We start from the raw sequence: 22480 nt of genomic DNA on the forward strand, positions 1-22480 counted from the left end.
ACCGTCTTTATTTTGCAGATTGTTTCCATTTAAACAACTTTCATACTCTCCATTATATTTGTTTTGGATAAATATCATGTAGAACTTTTAATTTAATCCGCTACCCACATGTAGAAATTAGATGAAGAATTTTCAAATGAAGTAATTTGATTTTATTTGTTTTGTGGTTGAGAAAAGAAAAAAAAAAAAAAAAAAAAACCAAACAGTTAACGAGGATTGCATATTATGAGATTCAACCTCATCGACTGTCTAATGAGCATTCTAAGATCGTCAAATTTGACAAAACTAGAGCACATGGTGCTCTCCCAAGGACAAAATGTCAGAGTTAACGCACCTGTCAATAGCCTCCACCACCAAAGGTAAAATTGCACAAATATGGGAGCACCTCCTGTAATCCAAACTCTATCGCAAGGACCTCAACATATCCAATTGAAACCATTAACTCAGACATGGTGGAAAAAAGAAATCAAATTTCACCACATTTTCAGATATTCTGAAAAGAAAGAGGACAAAACACGATCAAACTAAACACATTATACGCAGAATAGATGATATCAAATGTGAACCAAAATCTAAAATTACAAATTCAGAGATATTTTAAGTCATTATTCGAACATCCCCCCCCCCCAACCATCATTATAAATTATACTGAATATGCATCTACTATAGACCTGAAACATTAATACTGTCATCAAAGAAGCTCTAATCAAAATAAAATATAAGCTACAATGAAATCTCTCTCACAGCTTTCATCTTCAACTACATTCCACCATTCTATGACTTTATTAGGTTAGCTCCACAAAAAGACTGGCCTGAGGGTGCAGTCCAGCTTCTTTCAAGGACAACGAGAGCTTATCAGCACCATAAACAACTCGAGGGAAGTTCGATACCAGATTATAACTATCAACCTCCAAACAACCCAAGGAATCGACGTAGTCGTAGAGAGTTTGGATTGAAGCAGTACTGTGAAACCTCCGTTCCTTGCGTTCTCCAGTAGGGAACCGCACCAACACCTGGTTGATCGATAATTTCAAGAACCGGTTAGGTTCTCTCATTGTCAGAGGGTGGGGAGAGGTGAGAAGACTCTATTAAGTTGAAAAAAGAAATGTGTGCAATTCCCAGGGTCAATTACAGATTTCCTCATTGGGTATGTAGAAGTTGAGTGAAAAGATGAAAAAGACATTAATGATTATGCAAAATGTCCTTGGAGGACGAACGAAAATATCACTTGATGAAAAATAAGTCGAGAAAATAGAACACATTACTTGTGTAACATTAGGCCCTTTTTCAGGTTCAGCACCAAGTGACATTGCTTTCTCCTGCCGCATTCTAGCTACAGCAGCCTCTCTTTCTGCAGCTTCATGAGCAGCTCGTTCACGAGCCTCTTCTTCCTCTTTCCTCTTCCTCTCAGCTTCAGCAGCTTCCCTTTCAAGGCGCTCTTGCTCCTCCCTTCTTTGTCGTTCCCTGGCCTGATAAAACCACAAGAAGATATCAGATTAACATAAAATTTGAAGAGAGAACATGAAAACTCCAGTTTGTAAAAAGTTGGAAGGACGAGAAAACTAAAAAATTTTAGCTGATATGAAATCAAGGTCAGAAAGTAGCGTACTTGATCTGCTTCAAGGGCTGCTCTATAAGCAGCATCTTGTTCCTCTCTCAATCGCATGTTGTTTCTTCTTTCTTCTGCATCAAGCCTTGCCGCAACTAGAACAGGAGCACTTTCTTCAAGAACTCTCTGTAGAATCACTAGCATTTCTTCAGCAGTTTTTGGTCCCTCAACCTGAATAATGAGAAAAATTGGCCAATAAAGAAAAAGAAAGTCTGATGCCCAAATAAAAAAGAAATGGAAAACCTGTCAAAATTGCTTATCAAATTCAACGTTTTAATGCCCTGGAGACCCTATGTTTCCAAATGCTGAAGTTCTAAGACATTATGGACCAGACGTAATAAACAAAATCCTTATTTATTGCCCATTGAACTTGGACGAATTGAGGTTGTCAAAAGAACATCACCTTTCCAATTTTACCACTAAAGAATGAAGGAGAAGATATGCTAAAATTATACTCAAATTGCAAACTATCAAGAATGGTAGTGAAAACTCCAATATTCAAACAATCCATCAGATCTTTATGCACAAGCACATATCTTCAACAAAGTTTAAACTCACTGAAGGTAGATTTAACCAAGGCATCTTTGTCCTCCATAAAGCAGCCACTAGTTCCTTATTATGCAACGAAGATGAGTGATGAGTTGAGTCTAATAGATCACTGAAGGTGGAAATGACCAAGGTATCCAATTTCTCACAACTTTATCCTTGTCTATATATCTTGCAGCCTTGTCAGCTACAATCACTCATCCCAGAGCCCCCTCCCCCCCAGACACACCCACAGTTCCTACATTATTGCATCCTTTTCTAATTGTATAAAATCAGCAGCAAAGAACTCCATTATCCACCCATGAACCATTTCGAAAGAAGGTTCTTTCACCATTTCCCACCTTGATTGTTCTCTTTCAGCACATTGTGGACTCCTTTCGCTACCTGATATCCATTTCCCTATTTTCCCATCGATGCCAGCTACTAGTTGAAGTCATAACCCACTACTTTCGCACGGGAATTTCCAAAGCCATTTCCTCAATCATGAGTTACTTCTTTGCTTTATATTACCAAAATCAAACACTGCCAGTTGCCAAGGGCTATGAGATGATATTCCAATTCACTAGGTGAAGCAACCTTCTTTCTTTATTACCTTCCCACAGAAAAGTCTTTTAATCTCTTTCTCTGTTGATAGTGCCACTTTTTAGGATGGGAAGATGTACGTAAATTATGTGGGTAAGCTAGATAACTCTACCCCGTTTTATAGGCAAAAGTTTTTCCACTTCCCCAACTTGGGATTGATTTTGAGAGAATGGGAAGTGATTATAGCAAAATCTTAGTCTTTTTTATTTTTGGTAAAAAAAATTATGATTAAATCCACTAAAATCACTTTTAAATCACCCGTTAATTTCATGCCATTTTCAAAATCTGTTATTTACTAGCTTTTAAAAAGCAGATACAACATTTAATAAAATTAAATATTTACATTTATCAATTAAAATTAAAATTTATTTTATATATCTATTTTAAACAATTATTCGATAATTATAAATTATAAGATAATAATATTAAGTTCATTTTAGTTATTATATCTAAAACACAATAATTTAGTATTTATTTACCAAACACATATAACCAACTTGTTCAAGTATAAAGTTGAAATTTACCAAACAATAATATGCTTCATATTAAAGTGAATTTTACAAAAAGCACAGTTGTTAGCAATTATTTTAAAAACTACAGCAATCCCAAACGGAGTCCTAATTGAAGAAAGAAATGACAACAAAAACTCTAACATTTAGTAATCTCACTTGTTCAGAAATTAGGTACAAAGGTAACTCTTAGGCCAAGTATTGTTAATTTCGTAGAATACCAACCCAAGTTCATGCTTCTTCCAACAATGGTACCAAATTTTATCCCTTCATCCTTTGTTTACAACTTTTGATACAAAGCCAAGAGTTTACCTTCATGTCCTCATCAATTATCAAGCTTCTTCCATCTGAAGCAAACACCTCCAAAATGAAAGTTTTATTTTCATCTGCTCCTCTAAATCGTTCCCTTCTGCATTCTGGCTCCAAAAAAACTTCCTCTTCAACTACAATACTTTTACGACTTGCTCTTGGCTAAACCCTTATTTTCAAATTTTATCAAGATATACCAATTCTTCCAACTCATCCAATCTTTTAAAGTCTAGGTTAAAATACCTTTTCGGTCCCTATACTTTGAGTCTTATTCCATTAGTCCCTTTCAAATGACCAAATCAAGTCCCTATAGGCCTATACTTTCAACAAATCTTAAAATTAGCCTACTTGTTAGTTTAAAGCTATTTTTTTAATCGAAATTGGTTAAATAATAATAATAATTTTCATACAAGAAAAGACATAATATGAATATGATTCCAACATTTATGGAGGAAAGGCTAAAAGAAATCATTTCTTTGGAAAAGTTAACGAGAAACTAACAGTAGAGACTATATTTCAGAGTTATTGAAAGTACGATGATTAAATTTAGACATTTGAAAGTATAGGGACTAAAATAGAATAAGTCACAAAGTACAAAGACCAAAATGGTAACCTGATGTCTTCTATAATTTTATCGTTGTTTCTAAAAAGATTCTAGAACTTCTCTTCTTCTCAAGATTTCATTTTCTATTTGCTTAAGCTTCACCATGAACCTTTTACATGACCATCCTTATAGATTAGTTTATCCACTAGTTAGCTCGTCCATCATTTGAAGAAAATTATTTGAGTAAAGACAATTGGAGCTTTAAATAATAGAATACCAAATTCAAAATTGATTGTACCCTCACAAAAACCTGCTTGACCAACCCATCCATCTACATGCTTTCTAGGTATCGTTTTCATTCACATTCAATGTTTCCAGGAAATAATTCAACACTCATATTATCACAATTTGGCCAGTGACAATAATGGCAAAGGCTATTAAGCAAGATGTGTTAACTTGGATGAGTGGATTACATTTTCTTTAGAACAAAAGGGAATTTCAGACAGCATTTGATTTGACCACATGCTTCTTCAAAAGATTGGTATGGATATTAAAATACAGACAAAAACCACTAGTTTTCCCTTCAAAAATCATGAAGTAAAACTTCAAAACCATTTTTTAAGACATCAAACATTGTAAACAAGCATTTCTAATGAGATCTTTATTTCAGGAGAAAACTTAAACGAGACACTTTATGATCATGTTGAATAAATACTAGGGACATAATTAAACCTTTTTGACTTATATTCATAAGAAATGAGTTCAACATATCCACCAAATGGCAGTAAAAAAAGAGGCCCAGGGTTTGGAGTTTGGACTCCCATGTAGAACACAGAAAGAGGGTTTGCAGGGGCGCTATTGCTTCACCCTACAATATTTGATAATTAAAACACATAAGAACATTGTCCCAGATGATTCCAAACACTGACCCACCGGTTGCAAGGGCCCTTACAAGTTCAACTGCGCCAGACCTATGAGTGAAATAGACTCTCTTCCATTGTATCACTATTAGCATTCTCAGTCATGGACCATGGTAACCAATTTCCAAATGGAAAGATTATTTTGAATGTGGATTTCAAAATCACACGTGAGAATTTAATCTGACCAGCAGATACTCAAGTAAGCTTTCAATATGATATACCTATAATAATGTTTGACGCTTTCATCTACCACTGATGATATGCAGAACTGCTCATATCTCAGATCTCAAAACAAAATTGATGTCTTACAATGTCAATCAACGACCTCAAGCGCCCCCCCCCCCCCCCCCCCCCCCCCAACATGAACATCTTTCTCTTTCACTTCTTGGTGTTCGCGTTCCTTTTAAAAAATAAACAGAGGAATATCCCTCGGTTGCCATATGTTAGAGCTTTTTGTCACTTATGGCTTAGAAGGAAGAACCAATTCAACAAAAAAGCAAACGTCTTTTAGTTTTTATCATTGGACTCTTTTTCGTGCCTCTTATTTGTGTAAATTTTATGGCCCTTTTTGCAAATACAACCTAAGTAATGGTCACTTGAGGATCTTTTCTCAATTTTCCTTGGTTTGGGGCTTGCCATTCCTCCCCTTTTTGTGATTTCATTTAGTCAAATGAAATTAGTTTCTCATAAAAAATGAACGACCCCGAAAGCTATAGACAGTACTTGTAGTAATGAAATGGAGAAGACAACGTTCGAAGAAAACAACAGCAATAAACAAATAAGAATACCTGCTGAAGCAGTGCGATCCTCTGATTTGTAGCTGCCATAACCACAGCACAAAAGGGGTATCTCGACGCTTTCAAGCTGTTACTCATCTTAAAACCTTCACTAGCACGAATACTTCCTCCCCACGAAACAAAATTCTCATTCACAAACGCTGCAACAGTTTCCGAACACAACGTCCTCTCACAGAACAATGGCGTATCGGGATGATCAGGAGAGTGCAAGTAAACAAACAAGAGCTTAAACGCGTTTCTCGAACGCTGCAACGCGTCCATGAACCCTTCCCCCACAAAATTCGGCCGAGTCGTCCCATAATCCCTCTCAAACGCCGACACAAAATCTATAGCCTCCGATGCTGCAGCAGACACAGAAACCAACCGAGCCGACGACTCCGCATTCCGGCCAGAACCAGACCCAAAACCGATCACTCCAAGAGAATACGAAAGAATACCACCAGCAGCCCATAATCCAAGACCAACAGCACCGGAAACAAGCCCTAAACTACCAGAAATCACAGAAATCGGAAGCGTTATAATTTTCCAAGCCAAACTCGGGGCCGGAGCTGCATTTTCTTGCGGTTCCGGTCTATCGAGGATTTCGCGCGTCGCTGGGTCAAAATGGCCATCGCCACCACCACCATCGGCGGCGGCGGAAGCAGAGGATTCCGAATTGGTGGCAGTAAAAGACGAAACGGCTAATTCGAGGTCCCAACCGTGAGCGGCAAGGATTTCAGTGCAGATTTCGGGATCTTCTAAGCCTGTAATCGCTTGGAAATAGGCTAATTTATCAGCAACGTCAACCATATCCGGCAAGGACATAAATCAATGGAAGAATTTAGTGGGTCTCTTTGAATCGTCTTCTTCTTGATTCTTCAGAGATTGATCGGACTCCAAAATCTTCAGCCTCTCGATCGATCAATCGACATATATCATCACTGAATTAAATTTGCTTTCGGAATTTTGGGAAGTAGATAGAATAGAAACAGAAATCGAAGGGATCGACTTTCATGTGACCATAATACCCTTGCCGGTTCTTTTAAATTACCCAATTTTGCCACTCTCTGTCGGGGGACCGGCAAGGGGTATGCTCGTCATTTCATTCCCTCGGCCATACCCGTCCAACTATAATAACTTTGTTTTGTTTTAATATCTAGGTTAAAATACAACGTGTTGAATTTCAATTATGCCCTAATTTTCAGAAAAACTATTTTCATTTTTTAAGTTTAAAATTTGTTACAAAAATATGTTTAAAGATTTATTTTGATTTAAAATAAGATGAAAATTTACTAAGGACTAATGTGTAAAAATTAAAAAAAAAAAAAAAACATACCTAATATCGTTTAAGATGAAAATTATGCCCTAATTTTCAAAAAACTATTTTCATTTTTTAAGTTTGAAATTTGTTATAAAAATATGTTTAAAGATTTATTTTGATTTAAAATAAGATGAAAATTTACTAAGGACTAATGTGTAAAAAAAAAGAAAAAAAAAACATACCTAACATCGTTTACAACATAATTTATGTAAATTGATATGATAACCTATGTCTACAAATTAATTAGGTAAATTATTTTAAGAGTTCAATATGATATTATAATGCTTAAAAATTATTCAAAATTTAATTGTTATATTATAATTTAATCAAAAGTCTATTTCTAAAATGATTCTTTTTCTTTTAAATTTCATAAGTGACCGTTGAAAAATTGTTAAATCCTTTTAACCTATCATAAAAATAACAATTTGATCCAATTGTAGTATTTGTATTTTCACTTTTATAGTAGTTTAATTTCAAAACTTTGACGTAATATAATTTAATTTTCGTGCATCAAATAATGGTTAAGGTTTACCGTTTAGTAATATATCTTACCTATGTAGATCAATAAATTGATTAATTTAAGTATTTAATTAAAAATAAGAAAAAATACATTTTTGTCCCTAGGTTCGGGGTTTATGTCTATTTGGTTTTTAGGTTTCAAAATGTTACACATTTAGTAGTTTTGAGTTTGGTTTCAATTTAGTCCTATGTTTCAAAATGTTACAATTTTACTCTTGATATTTTAGTTTTGTTGAATTTAGTCCCTATATTTTAAGATTTACATTTTAACCTCGATTTTCACTTAATACTCATTTTTCATCTTCAGGGTTAATGTATGTTAATAAATTTAAAATAATTAAATGAATTATGGTTAATTCCGTTTCACTATTTTTTGTTATTTTTAAAATTAAATTAAAAATTTTACTTCACAATTATTTTAAATTAATTAATAGACATTGACGTTAATGTATGAAAGTGAGTAGTTAATGAAAAATTAAGGTTAAAAATGTAAAATCTAGTGACCAAATTCAAACAAAACTCAAATGTAAATGGTAAAATTGCAACATTTTGAAACATGGGGACTAAAATAAAACCAAATTCAAAACTTACGAACTAAGGTCCCATTAACCATTTTGTTTTTTAAAATTAAGCTTATTTCATCCATATTTTTCATACCACGATTTACATATTTTTTTAACTATAATGGTTGAATTCTTAGCCAAATTTCAAAACAAAAATCATTTTTTGGAAATACTTTTTTTAGTTCTCAAAATTTGGCTTGGTTTTTTAAACCATGGGTGAAAAGTAGATAACAATGATAAATTTGGAGGTAGAAGTAGTGTCTATAGACTTAATTTTCAAAAATAAAAACAAAAAATAAAATGGTTATCAAAAGGGCCAGTATGTTATATTTTGAAATCTAAGAATCAAATAGAAATTAGACCTTAAGCTAAAAAGATATTTTCCCCTAAAAATTAGGGAGACTAAATTGTTATAATATTTTTTTTATGATAACCTAAATCATTGTATACATACATACTCTCTTGAGTCATTTCATATTATTATTTATTTGTTGAGTTGACATGTTACATTAATAACATTACTATCATATTAGAATCAATGTTAAAGTTTGATGACTGTTAAAATTTTCAAAGCTCAAAACTTGGTCTAACTAAAAATATAAACTTTTAAAAGTTTAAACAATAAAATTTTTGAAAACATAAATATTATAACTAATTAAATATGTTAGATTAATTGAATTAGTATTTAAACATTCATTCAAATCTACTTCCATTTTATTTTTATCTGTAATATTTTTTAGCATAACAATTCTTTTTTCTTTTTTCTTTTTTAAATATTTGTCAACAAAAAAAAAAATCCATATGATTCTCAAAGGTGATCTCATGCTCACCAAGGCTGTCATAATTGCTTTTAACCCCATACTCTCATATGACATATCTTAATTAAATTCCTTGACTTATGTAAGGACAATCTTTTTTTCATCACTATTATTATATTTTTACAAAAATATTTTATTTGTATTGACAATCAGATCCTCCATTTTAAAATTTGACGATCATCTACTACTCTAATTAACTAACAGTTTATTTGGAATACACTTTTAAATATTTAATTTAAAAAATAAATCATTTAAAAAAATTAAAATATTTGGTAATCACTCCAAATAATTTTTTAAATATATTTTCAACCAGTTTTGTCAAGAGTGTTTAAATAAAAATAAATTTATTGAAAAACATTTTTTTTTTCTTAAGTCAATCCAGACAAGCCCTAATATTTTCACTTAAAAAGAGCATACACAACCCCGTTGAGCTAAATAAAACACTGGTATCGTGATTCATAGAACTTATATACGATATATTATTTATTATGAATTGGTTAGTCCCTTTACATTTTTAATAGTATAAATTATTTCATTTTGATCTTCACTTACATAGATTTTACTTTTGATTCCGTTCAAAATGTCTTCTAACAATAATTAAAAATTATCCCTTATTTTTATACTTAAAGACATTTTTTTTTTGTTTTTAAGTTTAATCAATGTGGGACTATAATTGTGTCTCATATAACATTTGTTATTATGCTTAAGATTCAAGATCCAAAATTTGAATTTAACACTCGACAAATTTGGCATTCTGTTACGACTTGGCCATGCTATCTTACTTGAAGATTATTCCAAGTTAAATGATTAAACATTCAAAAATGGATGTGCACATTATTGGTATAGGGCACAATAGTATGTCCATAATTTTTATTCAATAGGGCATTATTCTGTAAAAATAATATATAAAGCAAATAATTCGAAAATTTAAACAAACTCATAATTCATAAATTTTAAAATTTTGGACCTATTCTCAAACACTAGGTAATAAATTATAAATAGTAGTCTTACTATTAGGATTTATGTCCTAAAACCTCGTAATCAATTAGTTATTTGATATAGTAATTGATTATTTTAAATACGCAATAATTAATTATCCATTACAGGAAAAATCTAATGTTATTTCATGAGACCTGAATAATATATAGTAAACATTCAGAAGGATCACGTTTAACTAATAACCTAAAGGGTCTATAGCATATAGATAAGATTGGATGTCTTGTCCTAGTAATACTATGGATACGATCCACTTTGTAAGTGTTTACAAACGATGTGATCCAAATCATTTGTGTGGAGACATGCGAGTGGATGTATCCTATACAATGAGATTGTATAAAACCATATCACACAATACTTTATGAGATTGTATAAAACCAGATCACAAAATACTTAATCCCTCTCTGCAACATTGTTGACTGAAAAATTAGCATTTCATAGGATACCATATGTAACTCAATCTTAATCTTGAGTGAGTTATGAACTCTTGCTTGTGAGGGCTTGTCCTTATATTTGTATGAGTGAGAGTGACCTAAGTCGCCAACTCAATAAGCCAACCATTTTGAGGATGAGACTGAATTAGAGCTGGAAACATAATTACACAAGATGGAATCTACTACTTCTCGCCTTTAGGGTAAGAAGATGATTCATTCCTTAAGTGCTGATTCTGGGCCTTGAACAAAGGGTACCTGCCCTCTCACTTGTTGGAGTTGATGCCCTAAATCTCGTAGGGTTCTGTAGTTTGTAAACCATGTATGTACAAACATTTAAGTGATTTATAATATTTGATATTTTATTCACACTGTCTACGAAATATATGATATTTTAGTTGCATTAACCATAAACCAATAAACTAACATCCATGGTTATCGTTGTAACTTAAACATGTATATGGAGACATACAGGTGAATTTGTTTAAGTGATAACCTAAATGATTTGTAGTATATGGATAAGGCTGGGTACCTTATCCTGGTGACACTACGATTATGACCTGCTTTGTAGGTGTTATAATTGTTGTAAAGTGCTATAAATGATCTGATCCTGATCATTCATGTATTATACATGCAAGCGGGGATATTCTATACAAAAGAATTTGTATTAGACCAGACCACAAAATGTTTAGTCTCGTTATCCAACGCTATTCATAATTGAGACTTTCATTTCACTAGGATGACCATAGGTAACATGACTTTAATCCTAAGTGAGTTATGAACTTCTGCCTATGAAGGCAATTCTTTGATTTGCATGGGTGACAATGGCCATATCGCCGACTCAACAAGCCTACCATTTTGGAAATTCGTCTAATTAGGGAGCTGGAAACTCAACTACACAAGATGGAATTCACTTCTTCCCTGAAGCAGGGATAAGTAGATAAATTGCTCTCTTAAAGGCTAATTTTGGGTCTTGAACAATGTGGTACCACACCCTATCTTGGCTTGAAAGGGGTTTAGTCATAGTGGGACTATGATTGATTGTTCATTAGAGGAATCAGTGGTACTTAAGGTGTTAGATGTAACTATAGAGGCAAAACGGTAATTTGGCCAAACTGTACTTACGAGCAATTTGTGAAAGGTCATCATACTATTGATTGGTTATATCCAATGGATACATAAATATATCTGTTGTACAAAGAGTGTAGCTGTCGGTCCTTAGTGGAGTACTCGACAGTTAACGGATGGTGGATAATGTGATTAAAGAGTTTAATCAGTTATTTACGTACCGTTGGAGCTTTAAGCTACAGGTCCATAAGGTCCCCTTGGTAGCTCAATGGATTTAAGTTGAGAATCAGTTTTAGGGTTAATTTGAAATGTTCAAATTAATAAGAGGAAATTTAATTGTATCTGATATAATTAAATTAATTCAATTATATATGATATAATTGATATAATGTATTTGATACATTATTGTATGTTTGGAGGAATAAATATTTGAATATGATTCAAATATATTTTCTATGAATAAGATTCATAGTTATTGAACTTAATATAAATATGATTTATATTAAATATCATAAAATAGAGAAAAAGAACTATAGTTTATATATTGCATATGATGCAATATTAAAACTATAGGTTATAAATATAATATGATAAGTTAGTTATCATATTTTTTTATAATTATTAATTATTTGATAATTAACCATTTTTCTCTCTAACCACCCCTTAGTGGGAAGTTATTTAGTTTTTGTGGCAAAAATCAGACATATGAAATATGTTTTCATTTTTCCAAGAGGTGTGTTACTTGATAGAGATTTATTAGACAATTAGACTTTGAGAGAATCTACGATAGCCTCAGCGCCTACACGATCAAGAGACTTGTCTATGCGATAGCTTTATCTTCTACTCGATCCTCATCCTCCTTCAACTCCAAAACTTCCCTCTAACCAAAATTAGCCAAAGTCCACCACTCTTGGATTCTCACACCGAGAATACCAAGGTCCCCAAGTGATAGTGTACTGTTTGGTTTGAATTTACTCGTTGCTAATTGCTGCTATTTGAGGAGAGTTCATGACTTGTTTGACGCATTCGTGAACGAGTACGATTAAGGGATTAACTTGAAGAACAGATCTTCAAAGGTATAATCTCTAAACTCTTGTTCATCTATTCAAAAGCATGTTGTAATTTTAGTTTTATGCATAATTTGTTCTTGTTAACTGTAAATGTATGCGTCCAATCGAAATGGAATTTTGACGATTCACTTTCGCTCAAAGGTTCTCTGTCAAAAGAGTTCCTTCAATCAGTATCAGAGCCAGGCTGTGTTCTGATTTCCAAATTCCATTTGCTATATTGAATTTCGTTTAAGCTTGGTGGGTTTTAAGTTTCTGCAATGCGTTTAACTATTAAATGTTTGTGGATGTTGTTGATGGATAATATCGGGATATTTGTCTCTTTTTATGTTTTCAGTTTACTTTTACACAAGTTAATGGTAAAGGCCCCTGTGTTTTTGGGCATAATTTCTTGCAATCGAGTATGTATTCTTTTAGAGTTTTTGAGTCGTTCATGAAGAAGCTTCAGTAGCAAGAGTTGCAATTTGCTTCAATGGAGAAGACAAAACGGTGGTCGCATCGTGTAGCTCAAGCTAGACAATCGTTTAGATTTGGCTATGCATTCGTGTAGAATTGTTCTGCACGATCGTGTAGCATTTGCTAAACGATCGCATAGCTAATACCGCGCGATTGTGTAAAATGTTTACTCGATTGTATTGCATTGGTTGCATGATCGCATAGACGTGAAGGAAATCGAAACATGAGGATTTTCATGAGTAGCGAAATGATCGTTCCAAATTTCAATCGTATATGAACATACATAATTACAGTCAAGAAACAGAAACAACAGGCTATGCGCAAAACCGAAATTACAGCATGCTTTTCTAAAGATCAAGGGAAGAAATTAACATACCTTTGAAGAATCATCTTCAACACCCTTGATCACGAACGCTCGATCACAGCAACACGGCAATACATGAACGTTTGTACACCACGACTGCAACACTACACGATCTACAACAATCTCAAACATAACGATCACCCGGATCATGAACACAGCGAATGCAACGAACAGCCTCCGCAGAACCTCGACTAGTGTCGAGTTGAGTATGACACCACCACAAAGGTTACCTTGGTATTCTTGGTGTGAGAATCCATAGTGTGGGCTTTATGTGGACCTGGTTAGAGGAAGAGACGAAGGTGAACAATCGTGTAAACGATTGAGCAAGTGGGAGATGTCAAAGTCTATCGTATAGGACGATGCCCAATCGTTTAACAAAAGTTATGCGATCGTCTAGCTAAAGCTATGTGATCGTTTAGCTAATCGACAAGCTAAGTGCTATCGTATAGGAACACTCCATGATCGTAAGTTTTTGTTTAGTAAATCTTATTTACTTAACAATCTTTCCGTGAGAACTTTCCGGGAATGGAATTCTCAAATCAACTACTAAATTTAGGAAAACATTTTTCTTTTTATCTCACGGTTACCATGAAACCACCAATAACCTCCCACTCAATTGGTTATTAGAGAAAAAGAGATAATTATCTAATAATTAATATTATTATAAATATATATGATAACCAACTTACCGTACTATATTTATAACCTATAGTTTTAATATTTCATCTTATAAAACATATAAACCATAGCTTTTTTCTATTCTATGGTCCTTAATGTAAATCTCATTTACATTAATCCTCCACTAGGTGTATCTCATACACCACACTGATCATATCATATATAATCGAATTACCTCTTGTCAATTTAAACATTTCAAATCAACACCAAGAACTGATTCTCAACTTGAATCCATTGAGCTACCAAGGGGACTTTGACCTGTAGCTCGAAGCTTCAACGAGATCCACTATCCGATAACTGTCAGGCACTTCACTAAAGACCGACAACTGAACTCTCCTTACTACAGATATATTATGTGTCCATCTTAACAAATCAACAGTGCGATAACCCTTCATAGATCGGTCGTAAGTACAGCTCGGCCAGTAACCATTATGCCCTTGTAGTTATATCTAACTCCTTAAGTACCATTGATTCCTTTAATGAACATAAGTCATAGTCCTACTATGACTGAGTCCTCTCTTCCAAAGAGAAGTTGTGGTCACTATGTTTAAGCCCTGGAATCAACCCTTAAGTGAGCAATCTATCTATTTACCCCAGCTCCGGGGAAGGAGTGAATTCCATCTTGTATAACTAAGTTCTTAGCTCCCAAATTAGACAAGTCCCCAAAAAGGTAGGCATGTTGAGTTAGCAATCTAACCACTCTCACCCATACTAATCAAAGGACCGCCGTCAAAGGCAAGAATTCCTAAACCACTCAGGATTGAGGTCATGTCACCTATGGTCATTTAGGTGAGATGCAAGTCTCCAGTATCAAGGACGTTATATATAGAGTCTAGTCATCCCGTGGTTCGGTCTTATACAAAACTCTTTGTATAGGACACCCCCGCTCGCATGTCTCCACATGAATGGTTAAAAGCTACCATCTGTAGTAGTTCATAACACTTGTAAACTTCTACAAAGCGGGTCGTATCCGTAGTGTCACTAGGATCAGGTACCCCACCTTAATCCTTATATTACAGACCTATTTAGGTTATCACTTAAGACATGATCCACTTGTATATCTCATATACATGCTTAAGTTTACATATAATAACCATGAAGTTTTGTTTATTGGATATGAGTAAATGTCAGAATGAACTATTATTTTATTAATAACAATGTGTATAAATTACAAACAATGAGACTCTGAGAGAATTAGGACACTAATCCCAACAATCTCCCACTTGTCTTAATGCCTCGAAAGACTAATGTACAATACAATATAAATACATGTGTAATATACAATAAACTGGGGCATACCCCAATATCATCGCCCACTTGCCCTAGACAAGATGTTCGCATGTCCCATAGACCCAGCCTCCAAGTGGCCATCGAACACTTTAACGGTGAAGGCCTTTGTAAAGGGATCAGCAACGTTGTGCTCCGATGCGATCTTCGTAACTATCACATCACCGCGATACACAATCTCCTTGATCAAGTGGTTATACACATCTAGATGTGTATAAGAGACAGCTTTAGTCGTGAGAGCCTTTGTAAAGGGATCAACAACGTTGTGCTCCGATGCAATATTCGTAACTATCACATCACCGCGATACACAATCTCCTTGATCAAGTGGTATTTCAGTTCTATATGTTTGCCCCAACAATGACTCCGAGGCTCCTTCAAATTTGCCATAGCACTGCTGTTATCATAATAGAGAGTGATAGGAAAATCCATATTTAGAACAACTTCCAAATTCGAAAGGAACTTCCTCAGCCAAACAACCTTCTTAGTTGCTTCACAAGCAGCTATGTATTCGGCTTCCATAGTGGAGTCCGCGATGCATTCTTGCTTGATGCTTTGCCACACTACAACCCCTCAATTCAGAGGAAACACTGACCCCGATGTCGATTTACAAGAATCTTTATCGGTCTAAAAGTCAAAGTCTGTATATGCTGTAAGGATCAAATCCTTATCTCCATACACAAGCATGTAGTCCCTCATTCTCCGAAGATACTTAAGGATCGTCTTGACCACCATCTAGTGATCAAATCCTGGATTAGACTGATACCGACTAACAATCCCTATTGCATAGCAAATGTCAGGTCTGGTACACAACATTGCATACATTAAGCTTTCTACAGCTAAAGCATAGGGAATCCATCTCATCTTCTCAACCTCTTGAAGTGTCTTAGGACATTGATCCTTAGACAAAACGATTCCATGCCTGAAGGGTAACAAACCCCTCTTGGAATCCTGCATCCTATACCTAATCAACATTTGATCAATTTACGATGCCTGAGGCAAGGCCAACCTCTTGTTCTTACGATCCCGAATGATCTGGATCCTTAGAACATAATGTGCCTCATCCAAATCTTTCATTTAGAACTGAGCAACTAGCCATTTCTTAATGTCAGTTAGATACCCTACATCATTCCCAATAAGTAGGATATCTTCCACATACAGTTCCAAGAAAGATACTGAGCTGTTGATGATCTTCTTGTAAACATAAGGCTCATTAACGTTCTGATCAAAGCCAAATTACTTGACCGCAGTGTCAAATCTAATGTTCCATGATCTAGACGCTTGTTTTAGCCCATAAATGAACCTATTAAGCTTGCAAACTTTTTGCTCTTAATTTGGAACTACGAACCCCTTTGGTTGAGTCATATAGATGGTCTCCTCAAGATTACCATTAAGAAAGTAAGTCTTGACGTCCATTTACCATATCTCATAATCATAAAATGTGGCTGTAGATAGGAATATCCTGATAGACTTGAGCATGACAACAGGTGAAAAAGTTTCCTCATAGTCAATTCCCTCAACCTGGGTATAACCCTTTGCCACAAGTCTAGCATTAAAGGTTTGCACTTTTCCATCTACGCCTTTCTTTCGCTTATAGATCCACTTACATCAATAGGTCTTACCCCATCAAGCGAATCCACAAGCTCTCAGACATTATTAAAGTACATAGACTCCATCTCTTGGTTCATGGCTTTAATCCACTCATCCTTGTCAACATCTTAGAAATGACGTTCTGGGCTTCAGTTAAAACCCATGTAGCGATCCGATGGTTCACAACCCTCCTACTACGTCGAGGGCAGTCTCAAACCTCTTGAGTTGGTTGACTAGATGCACTGATTTACTCAACAACTCTTATTGGATCTATCAGTCTATTTTAACAACTTCTTATTTGATCTATCATTGTCTATCTTCAACAACTCTTAATTGAACCCTCAACAGTCTTCAGTCTCACTAGAAATCTCATATTTAAACAAGCTTATTTTGTGTGCTTTCCGAGTTCTTGTGTTGGTCTTCCTTCAAGAAGTATCCAGCCTCTCTTTCCTGGGGTAGCTTACAAAGAGGCAGGTACTTTTCGAATGCGGTTCCAACCTTTCTTTCTGGCGTTAGTTATTAAGCACATGTGTCGGACACCCCCCAATCCTGAAGTGGCGTAAGCTACCTTTACAGCCTCTCCACAACTCAAAAGGTATTTCAGAAACACTTTTCGAGGGAATATTGTTCAGAATATAGCAAGTAGTATCCACTGCAAAACCCCAAAACGAGTCTGAAAGATGAGAATAACTCATCATAGACCGAACCATGTCTAACAAGATTCTGTTGCTCCTTTCTGATACACCATTTTGCTGAGGTGTACCTAGGGCTGAGAGTTGGGATGCAACCCATGTTCTATCATATAGTTTTGGAATTAGAGGTCCATATACTCTCCACCATGATCAGATCGTAGTGTTTTTATCTTCTTACCTGACAAGTTTCCAACTACAGGCTTATACTCCTTGAACTTGTCAAGGGCTTCAGACTTACATTGCATTAGGCAGAGATACCCGTACCTTGATAATCATATATGAAAGAGATGAAATATTCATGCCCACCTCAAGCCTTAACACTCATTGGACCATAGAGGTCAGAATGTACAAGCTCCAAGGCTTCCTTGGCTCTATAACCTTTTCCAGTAAAAGGTCGTTTGGTCATCTTGTCTTCGAGGCATGATTCACACACCGACAAGGAGTTTTATTCTAAACTTTTTAGAAGTCCATTTTTCACCAACTGTTCAATCCTATTGAGGTTGATGTGACCTAACCTTAGATGTCAAATATGAGGGTTTTTCTTAGGAGAAACCTTTGGTCTTTTAGCTGTTGTTGCCGTATTGAATAGTATTAAATAAGGCTTTTATGACTAATGGCCTTAGTACATATAAGTTACTTTCCATCGAACCAAAATCGATCTCCATTTCATTATTAAAAATAAACACTTTATTCTCAAAAGAAGGAGATGGTATACCCTTGTTCAATGAGACAAGAAATCGAGATTAAGTTCCTCTTGATATGAGGAACTACGAAATATTATCCAATAAATAACTTTAATCTACCTATAGCAACAGCTGAAACAACCTCATCAGTATCGATTCGAAGAGTCATCTTTTCCTGTGGCAATTTTTGCCAGAAACCAAATCCTTGGTAAGAGGAACTGACATGTTGGTAGCACCCAAATCTAGGATCCAGGCAGAATCATTATTCTCTACCAAACATGTCTCCAAGACCAATAAATCATATTTACTGTCTTTAGACATCCTCCTCTTTTGGAGAGTAGTGGAATCTATATCAAAACTTAAATAAGCTCTAAGTTCCATGTCAGAGAACACTTCTCTTCCATGAACCTCAACAGAGTCAACAACAATTGCTTCCTCTTTCTAGAGTTTAAATTCGGAACTAACACTACTGGTTTTGTCATCCATCCCTCTGTGCTCAAAAAGTAAGAATTGACGTTCAAAAAAATCTTGCAACAAGTCCATGATCTCGCGTGTAATGACCATGTTCTCAACCCTTTTGGCCAAAACATCAGGTATGCTAGCCAAAATGTGAAGTCTGGCCAATGAATTAGCCTTCATCCATATCTTATATGCATTGCAAACACTTCGCGGTGCATCAAAGGTCGGGAGTTGAGGACATTCCTTAACCATAACAAAATTAAGGTTGTTTACCACGAAATACGTTTTACACGACTCTTTCCACTATATGTAATTGGTCAAATTAAAGGCTTTAAACGGAAATACAAACAAGTTGCTAAAAACAAAAACACATTGACCTACAACATACAACATCCAATAAGATTTAGCAAAACTAACATGAACCTCGTGTGACATCTAGTTTTGCAATGATGCTTCAAAGGTTTAGGACAAAAGCAACCGAAGAGAGGTCAATTATCCCTCATCTGAATTGAGAAATTCTCAACCAGTCATTATTACCAGAACAACTCTTGCTCCTATAACGACTAGCCATCATTGATTTGGTTAAGAGATCATTAACTTACTTAACAATCTCTCGTAAGTATGATGCGCCATTTTAAGCCCTAAAGATCCGCCCCAAGCAGCCAATCTGAAGGGAAAAAATCCGATTAGGGTAAAACCTAAAACGACCCTATCCATTTATGGAGTTCACGTTGATCTTGACTAACTGCACAAAACCCATCCGAAAAGGGATGCACCTAAGGCGCTATGAGGGAGTACAAAATGATCTCATGGTGTGAATCAATGATAGAGATTGTAGGACATGTTGACACACACCCTTCACCCACTTACTATAAACACTCTCTCCGTTCACCTTGATATTGACTCATGCAAACACCATCCGAAGGGGGATGCTCCCAGGGCATCACGAGGCCAAGCATGAATCTCACGGTGTGAACATTCAGGGAGAAACATGAGTGGAATCATTGACATATCAGATACATCTCTTCTTCTCATTGAGCATTTTAAAACCTAGGGTTTAGTTTACTTAGAAAAAACACGGCTAAGAATTTTAACTAAGTCACTTTTTAGGTTTGCCCAAGAGTAACTTTTACCTTGGATAGTTGAAACAACTTTTGATCATCATCCATTAAACTCTTTAACGGAGTCTTTAACCAACTGTCGCATGCTTGCAAAAAATCTATCTAATTCACCTTTCCAGGTAGGTTCCCAGGTAGTGGTGTTCTGTTTTCGTCAGCTTAAGTACCCCAGCCTAGATAGAACCCGCCTTAGACAAAAGGTCCGTTATAGATAGATTTCATACAATTTTAATCTTTTATGCCAATCAATTTGGTCTTATTAAACCGATTTAAAAGGATTAAAACTAGGTTTCTAATCCCATTAGAACCTTTGAACTTAGGTCTATCTCAATCCAATTTTAAAACCCTTTTAAAACATGAGTTCACCCTAAGTCCGCATGTAACTCTTTCTTATCGATTTTAGTTCTAATTTCCTTTATAACACTTATAACGGAAACAACCAAAACCAACCACAACACGAAGCTAACACATACAAGGTATTCATAACTTTTATAAACAACCCAAGTGTCATGCTCCATGCATTGTTCATTAATTGCTACCTTTTTATATAACATTTATATAAACAATCAACGAATCAAGCAAAACATGCTTCCATTCACCCTTATACTATAACTATAATATAATGATGATGCATGATAATGTTCATTGCATGCAAAATATAACTCTTATATTTCATGATGCATGCACATGCTTTCAAGTAATTTCTTCATGCAAGATTATAAAACTTATAATACATGATGCATGAATGATTGCACAACCTAAGGTGGATTTCTAAATCTATATCTCAAACACATCGCCATATAAATTAGCCTAAGTGTGATGCTCCATGCATTGTTCATTAATTTCAACTTGTATATAACACTTATATAACTAAGCAACGAAACAAGCACACATGCTTCCATACACCCTTATACTATAACGCTTATCATATAAAGATGATGCATGAATATGCTTACTGCATGCATAAATATAACTCTTATATTTCATGATGCATGTGCATGCTCTCTTGTAATTTCATCATGCCAAAAACTATATTATAACACTTATAATATATGATGCATGAATAATTGCATAACCTAAGGTGGGTTTCAAAAGTTATATGTCATACACTATGGCATAAACAACATACATCACATATACAAACACCAAATGTTAATGAATCGAGTAAAATTTCCTCAAATCCTCAAAACTAAAAGCTAACTATTACAAAACAAGGAGTCTCCAGTTCAAACAGGCGAACCGGGTCTTGAACCGTCCGGGAGAAGTAACACGTCTCCAACTGATCGTGTACCAAACTCATTGCGATCGTCTACATGAAAGAACAAACGCTTTGCTCAATCGTTTACCTACGTTTCCAGAGCTAAACAATCGTTTAGCAATGATCGTGTACCTTTTACTATGCAATGAAGCTTGAGGTATGCGATCGTGCAGCGCGCTCCACAACGCAAGCCTTATACGATCGTCTAAACGGCAATGATGCGATGAAACACCATTTTCTAAATGATCGTTGAGCGAGTGCCTTCGTATCATATACCATGTGATTGTGTCGTTAGTGACTATGCGATGAGCATGCTAAATACACGATCGTTTAGTGCATGCTTTCTTCTAAACGATGAGCATCAAATGCTCCCACCATGATCATCTACCTCCAGCGCTACACGATTAGGCAACCAACACTGTACAATAAAGTAAACGATTTACCCCATCATTTAGCATAGCTAAACAATCGTTTAGTAAATACTACACAATCATATAGAAAAATCTACACGATCATTTAGCCAAGTCTCAACGATCGTTTATCTGAGGCTACATGACACGATCAACTCTTGGTCTTCTTCTTTGTTGAAAAATACATCTCCATGCATCGAAAATTCATCATGAACGACTCGACTAACTCAAACACTTTGAATTACAGACTCGATAACATGTTAATTATGCCTAAAAACACAGGGGCCCTTACAAATTAACACTTTGTTATTTAAAGAAAGCTTTAAACAAAGGCAATTAACCTATAAACATTCATCAACACTATCTACAAATGCATTTACCAATTAAATGCAATGCAGAAAACCTACCACGACTGTAAAAGAAGTTCAAAACAGAAGTAAAAATTTGGAATATTAGAACAAGCTGGCTCTGGTACCAATTGAAGGAAATCTGAACATGAGGATTTCCATGAGCAGCAGAATGATTGTTCCAAATTTCAATCGTATAAGAACATACGTAATTACAGTCAAGAAATGGAAACAACAGGCTATGCGCAAAATCGGAATTACAACATGATTTTCTAAAGATCAAGGGAAGGAATTAACGTACCTTTGAAGACTCATTTTCAAGCCCTTGATTACGAACGTTTGATCACAGCAACATGACATCATATGAAAGTTCGTACACCAGGACTACTAACTACACGATCCATAGCAATCTCGAACACAACGATCACCTCGATCACGAACACAGGGAACGCAATGAACGACCTCCATAGAACCTCGACTAGTGTCGAGTTGAGTGTGACACCACCAAAAAGGTTACCTTAGTATTCTTGAGTGCGGACTATGGTGGACTTGGTTGGAGGAA

At 35.1% G+C, this 22480-nt stretch overlaps 1 protein-coding gene across 1 annotated transcript; it reads right to left on the bottom strand.

The window, feature by feature from the left end:
• Positions 1 to 549: 549 nt before the first annotated feature.
• On the bottom strand, positions 550 to 6767 carry LOC120067826 (plant UBX domain-containing protein 10). The gene is made up of 4 exons (XM_039019418.1): positions 5808 to 6767; positions 1610 to 1780; positions 1266 to 1469; positions 550 to 1013 (listed from the first exon to the last, which is right to left on the bottom strand). The coding sequence occupies exons 1-4, from the start codon at positions 6618 to 6620 to the stop codon at positions 786 to 788; spliced, it is 1416 nt and encodes a 471-aa protein (XP_038875346.1). The 5' UTR covers positions 6621 to 6767; the 3' UTR covers positions 550 to 785.
• Positions 6768 to 22480: the final 15713 nt, after the last annotated feature.

This window comes from Benincasa hispida, chromosome 12 (genome assembly GCF_009727055.1).
Source record: "Benincasa hispida cultivar B227 chromosome 12, ASM972705v1, whole genome shotgun sequence".
NCBI classification, from domain to species: domain Eukaryota; kingdom Viridiplantae; phylum Streptophyta; class Magnoliopsida; order Cucurbitales; family Cucurbitaceae; genus Benincasa; species Benincasa hispida.